Raw genomic sequence first — 6,211 nt, forward strand, 5'->3', positions numbered from 1 at the left:
GGGCGGCGGGGCCTTCGTCCCGGCCCCTGCTCCGCACTCGCTCCACACGCCTCGGCGGCCTCTCAGGCGCTCAGGTCTGTTCACGCCGGGACACGACGCGCTGTCACCTAGCGGGGCGCGGCGGCTTCTGCGGCTGCCTCTGCTTTGCGCGAAGCAGCGTAACCCGGCGGAGCTCGTTTCGTAGCGACGACTCGTTTACAGGGACCTTCAGCGTTTAAATCTGTGTACCCTACAAATCCAGGTGCCGTAATTTCTTTAACAGGAATTTGTGGATCCGAGGAAACGTGTCGTAGACCAAACTTGAGGGGTGTGTTCCGGTCCCAGAGACTTTTAATCGTGCAGATGGGCGCGTTGCATGTACCTGTGCGTGTCCACGAAGCACACGCGCCACAAGTCAGATGAACGACCTGCCCGTGGAAACCGCTTTCCGCAACACGGGAACCCCGCCGTCTCCCCTGAAACGTTGTCGTCTCCCCAACAGAGCCGACGAGAATCACTCTGGCTCCGTCGGACATGGACGTCTCCGTCGGGGAAAGCGTGGTCCTGCCCTGCCAGGCGCGGCACGACCCCCTGCTGCGCGGCACCTTCACCTGGTACTTCAACGGGGCCCGGGCGGACGCCGGGGACGATGGCGCCCACTTCGCAAAGGTCGGCGGGGTGAGTCGAGCCGCTTGGCGCCTGCCCGACGCGGCATCGGCCCGGAAGCATGCGGCCCGTTCCCAGCGCTAGGCGATGCATGCTGTGGGCGTGGATCCGGGTCCCCCATCCCGTCGTGACCTGACTGTTTTTGCAGTGACTAGGAAGGGAGCCGATTCACTCCGACCCACAAATCGTAATCTCGGTGAAAAGCGACGTGTGCTGTATTTACGTGAAATGCCGCCGTCAGTGACGATGTTATCGTTAGTCACCCACGGAAGGGACAGCTTCCTTGCACGAGTGTTTATTTTCAACACAAGCTGGACGGGTCCCCTTGCTGACTGCCTGCTCTGTGCACCCCCCCGAGGCTCACTTAGTTAATCCCCAAAATGGTGCTAGGCGTCAGTGGCAAGAGTTTTCGTTTTATAGGTGCATGAACTAAGGCTTTGAAATGTTTACTGAACGTTTATTAACTCACTGAGGATTACTGAGCTCGTTAGCAGTGAAACATATTCAGGCCTAGGTCTGTGTGTCCCCAAACTGCAAATGCTTTAGAATCTTGCTTCCTGTCCCATTCGCGATGGCTCTGTGTGACCAACAGTTACAGCTCTCAAGGAGAGTTGACACGTTGAGAACTGTTAGGGAGTGGCTCCGTGTGGGTGAGCCACAGACAAAGAGCCACACTGCGTGTCCCCTGGCTGCACGGCCGCAGCCCAAGGCCAGCCCCTGGAGGCCTGTTCGTGCCGGGCCAGGGGTGGCTGCATGGCCCAGCTCGGGCGTCCTGGTGCGTGGGGCCGTGGGGGCCTCGTCCTCTGACAGACCGATGGTGGGGACTTCCCAGGATACGTTTGTATACGTGTCCACGTGTTAGGGCCGTGTGCAATGTAACGGGGGGACGTTCTGGCTCGAGTTGTTCCCACCCCAAAGATTCGTCAAGTCCTGCCGCCTCACTACAGAAGGACAGGTTGTGTTGTCCCCTTCCCGGTTCCTGGCTCAGAGCCCAGAGCCCTTGGAATTTCCTGGGTGACAGAAGTGACTTCATTCCAATGAGGCGATTGTTGGTGGCCCCTCAAGAGCTGCAGGACGGGCACTTGGCACCAGGGAGATCCGGTGTGGCTGGGGGCTCGGGGCTCTCGGCACCCCCAGTGATTTCCCGGACGGGGACCGGGCAGGCGGTTCAGCTCACGGTCCATCAGGCGCAGCCCGTGGCAGGGCCCGAGAGCTGCTGCTGGAAGGAAGTCCGCGGGCTGGGGTGGTGCACCCCCTGCTGCCCAGGGGCAGACACCCCTGTACTGGCGCCTCCCAGGCCTCACCGTGCACCCCTTCCTCTGGCAGGCTGGCTGCACCCCCGTGTTCCCTGAGCCATTCTAGCAAATCATTGAACCCAAGGAAGGGCCGTGGGCACCCCAATTTGTGGCCGCTCGGGCAGAAGTACAGGTGACGATGTGAGACTTGAGATTGGCATCTGGAGGGGTCTGTCGCATAGGTCTGAGTCCTGAGCCGGCAGACTGTGAAGCCAACTCCAGGCAGACGGCGTCAGAATTGAGTTGAGTCACAGGACACCAACTCGTGTGAGGACCGCTCGGTGTAGGACATGCACATCTGGCATCAGGCATGCCGCGTGCTGAGCGTGAGCCGGGCAGTTGACGGTGAGGGAGGCACCCTCCCGTCCTGGCTTGGCGTCCGTGCCCGCGAGCGAGGCCTCGTCGGACGTGGGGCTTTGCAGACTCGGTCCCCTCGCGGCGAGTCCTGCTGGAGCCGGCTGCCCCGGCCCCATGTGACCGGTGTCCTCGTTAGAAGAGTCTGGGCCCGGCACACGGAGGCCAGACCGCCCGTCGCAGACGCAGACTCCGGGGAGAGGGACACGCGCCGCTGTGGGCAGGAGCCGAAGCCGGGGTTCCACAGCCCAGGAAGCCGCAGGCCTGGGGCTGGAAGGGACAAGGCAGGGCCCTGGCCGGGGGACGCGGGACACAGGCCTCGGTTCCACACTTCCGGCCCTGGGACTGCGGGGCAGTAAAGTGCCGCTGTTTCAAGCCGCCCACTCGTGTGCCTTGTACGGCAGCTGGGAAACCTAATTCGATGGCCTTTTGAAAGAAAACAAAACGAGATCTCTCGACGCCTGGCCACCGCGAAGCACGCCGTCGGCGCCTCCTCCGTGTCCTGTCACCGGCGTGCTCCGTCTTAGGGGTCCCTTTGCCTCGTCCTTCGGCCTGATTCAAGGCTTTGAGCAACTTCGCCAGCTGCTGAGAGCTGTTAGCATTTCCTTCGCTATTTCATTAGGTGCCCTTTTTGCGAGTCGTTAATTCCTCCCATCGCAGCAGAGAAGGCGTCAGCCCGTCTCCCGCCAGCGCTTTGCTCCGTGCTCGGCTCATCGCTGGCCTCTCCTGGGGACGAGAGTGGAGTGTCACCTTCATGAAGACCCCTCATCCACTCCAGAAAAGGCTGCTTCTCTGAGCCAGCTCTTGTCCTAACTTTAATTCTCAGGCAGAGAATTTGCTCTGAAACAGTAGTTTCCTTTGCTGTATGATGGGGTTTATCTTGGGTCTTAAATTGTTGATAATCTTTTGTCTAATACAACGCTCTCTGATTGAGCTAATGCTAAAGACACATACGACGGAGACCAGACGCCCAGCGTCATTTGATTTTGACGTACGCCACACATTCTCGGAGCAGATTTCTAAGACCACGTGAGGCTCCGGAGTCACGGAGGCGCCCCTGCTCCGCGGGCGGCGGGAGACACCGCGTCGTGTCTGCCAGCCCCGGACGCGAGCCCGAGGGGCGGACCTCGCCCCAGCGTCGCCGGTTCCGTCCTTCCCTGACACGCCGGCTCGTGGCCCAGGGATCTTCAGCGACTCGCGCCGTCAGTAACAATGCGCTCCGGCGAGCGTGAAGCAGCGAGCTCCATGGCGACGCCACCCTGAGCACAGGCCACCAGCACGCCGGTTCTGCTGGCGGCTCCACCCCGACTGTGCGCTCCTGGCAGCAGCCACGTGAATACCCAGCACGTTCACGGACACACGGTTTTCAAGAGCAGCGAATGTGAGAGAGGAGGCTGGAGGGCGCACAGTAGGGACCATGCGTCGAGGGGGATGGGCCGAAAGCCTCACGCGTAGCTTTCAGCGACTCGGCCAGTTCGCGTTGGGACTGTCGTGCATGTTCAGTATTCATTCATTAAAAAAACACACGTTTTAGGGGAAAACTGTGCACGCAGAAAGCTCCAGCAGTTCAGATCCAATCTGTTGTGTGCAGGTGAAGACACCAACCCCAGGTCCCGGCGGAGAACCGTAGATTGAGCAAAGCTATGAAACCCGGTGTCCAGAGCAAACACACGCATCACAGAGGAGGAGTGTGGGCCCGGGGCCCACGGGGACAGGAGCTCTGGGACCTGCAGATGGCAAACAGCTCTGCCCTGGGAGCGTGGCGTGCGGGGACCTCCGGGACAAAGGCCGTCAGGGGCCAGGCGGCACAGCCTTGCGTGCGTCCCATGGACCGATCTGTGACGGACGAGGATGTGCGTGGACAGGCGTCACCGGGAGCGGCCAGAGGCTCGGTGGCGACCACCAGCCTGCCGTTCATTTACCCGGCTGGCCCCCACTGACAGCCCCAGAGGCCACTCCTGCTGGACACCGCCGTGGGGGAGAGGCCACCTCTGAAAGTGGTTGTTCGCGGGCCATAGAGGGTGTGGTCATTTCGACTTGCTTTATTTCACAGATCTACCGGGGCACGAGGATGAAACATTTGAAAATAACAGTTCTTTCACATTGCAGAAGTGGGCCAAAGGTTGCACGTGCGCCTTCAGTGTGGGCCTGAGGCACGTCGCTCCCCACAGACACGGCCGCGGTGATGCTCAGCCCCTAAGCCTCTCACACGCAGCGTTTTACACTTTATCTTTCTGCCCGGACTCAGACACCGGCTGACTTGGAAGGGTCATGGAGAGACTACACCAGCACTGAGCCCATAAGAGGGGATTTGACCAGAGACGTTATTTTGTTCATCTCAACCATCTTCCCTGAAGCCCGACCCCTCCCACAAAGCTGTCTGGGGACAAAAGCACGGACCTGAGTGCCCGCTGGGGAGAGGGACGTGCACGAGAACGGGCTCGTTTGCTCAGCCAGGCATGGAGACACCCGTTCCCACTTGACGTAACTGAAATCCGCGTCTGCGTCTATCAAGCGTGATATGTATGAAGACCCTGGGCCCGAACCCACCCCCAGTGGGAGCCCCGCAAGAGGTGCTTGTAGGAAAACCCGTGAAAACAGCGTTATGGCCAAAGCCAAGGCCTTAAGTAAAAGGACGTAAATGAAAAAAAAAGCAAACATTTATCCGTCCAATGCTACAAAAAGATAGGGGGTGACAAGTGTTAATTTAAAAATAATAATAATAATAATTCAAGGCAAATCTTAGTAAAAATGGGCAGTTTACTTTGGAGCATTTGCTCTGCCGTGAGGGTGTAATAATCAGAAAGTCTGACGGTCCAGACGACACACCATTAAAATACATCAGGTCAAGAGTGACGAGGAAATGACGTGGCCGGCACTGCGCCTGCGCAGCAGGCTGGACACCGCGCCTCCCTCCCGCGGGCGGGCCCTGCGGTTTCCACACCCTCCACTGCACTCGCACGGACGACCCGTCCACGTGTGCACATCCGCGGCCCTGACTGGAGTTCACGTCCCAGAGCAGAAGCCACGTGGCAGACGCTGCTCTGACGTGGCCGACGCAGGGAGCCCTCGTGACGACGGCTCTCGACGCCGTGTCCTCCCCACTCGAGGCAGGAGCGAGCGCTGGTGAGCAGCGAGACAAACATCATGTCGAGAGAGGCACAAAATGCCTCCTAATTTTTGCTAAATTTTACGTTTCATTTACATATTCACCTGTTCAGTTTCATGTTGGTGCTTGAAAAAAAATCAGTGGGCCTGCCACCTTCACATCTTAATTAATTGCTTCCTTCTTCCATCCCACAGAGTAAAAAGATAATTAAGAAATATATTTCCCTTGCTGGTGAGCCTCACTGCATTTCTTCGGGAAGGTGGTTTGGTTTTTATTGCGCCAGCTAAGTGATATCTCTCTTCGCCGATCAATACCAACAGTGAAGGGAGGCGACAGCCCGTATCAAGCTCCTCCCTCTCCCTTCCAGAAACAAAGCTGGCCGGCGTGCCCAGAAGGTATACCCTGTGTCTGGGGACATAACGGAGGTCCTGCTCTGGTCTCTTTTACCCAAATGCTTTCAAAATGAGCAAATAACAGGGGGATCAGCACTCACCCCAGAGCCCTGACGGACCACACAGCAACTTCACGGAAAATGCGAGCTCTCTACAGGGCCGTGGCCCCCTCCAGGGAGCAGACGCGCTCATACAGCCTGAAGACTCTCGAAAGGTCAGAGACACCGAGGGCTCGGTCCTGGGGATGGATTCCTAAGTAACCCCGAGAAGGACAGAGGAAGGAGAGTCCACGTTGATGAAAGGGGATGTGCAGCCTCAGAGTCTGATGAGTGCTTCACTCCGGCCGTCGGTCCCCACGGCCACCTTCTCCCAGGACTCAGGAATTCAGGCCCAAGCCGAGGAAGCCGCGACAGAGA

At 58.8% G+C, this 6,211-nt stretch overlaps 1 protein-coding gene across 1 annotated transcript in view; it reads left to right on the forward strand.

Moving 5' to 3' along the window:
* The window catches only part of CNTN3 (contactin 3), a 37,329-nt gene that overhangs the window by 6,246 nt on the left and 24,872 nt on the right, over positions 1–6,211 (forward strand). The window contains exon 5 of the mRNA XM_011385909.1: positions 464–657. Within this exon, the coding sequence (XP_011384211.1) occupies positions 464–657 (194 nt within the window). The remainder of the gene's footprint in view (positions 1–463; positions 658–6,211) is intronic.

This window comes from Pteropus vampyrus, unplaced genomic scaffold (assembly GCF_000151845.1).
Source record: "Pteropus vampyrus isolate Shadow unplaced genomic scaffold, Pvam_2.0 Scaffold825, whole genome shotgun sequence".
Classification (NCBI taxonomy): Eukaryota; Metazoa; Chordata; class Mammalia; order Chiroptera; family Pteropodidae; genus Pteropus; species Pteropus vampyrus.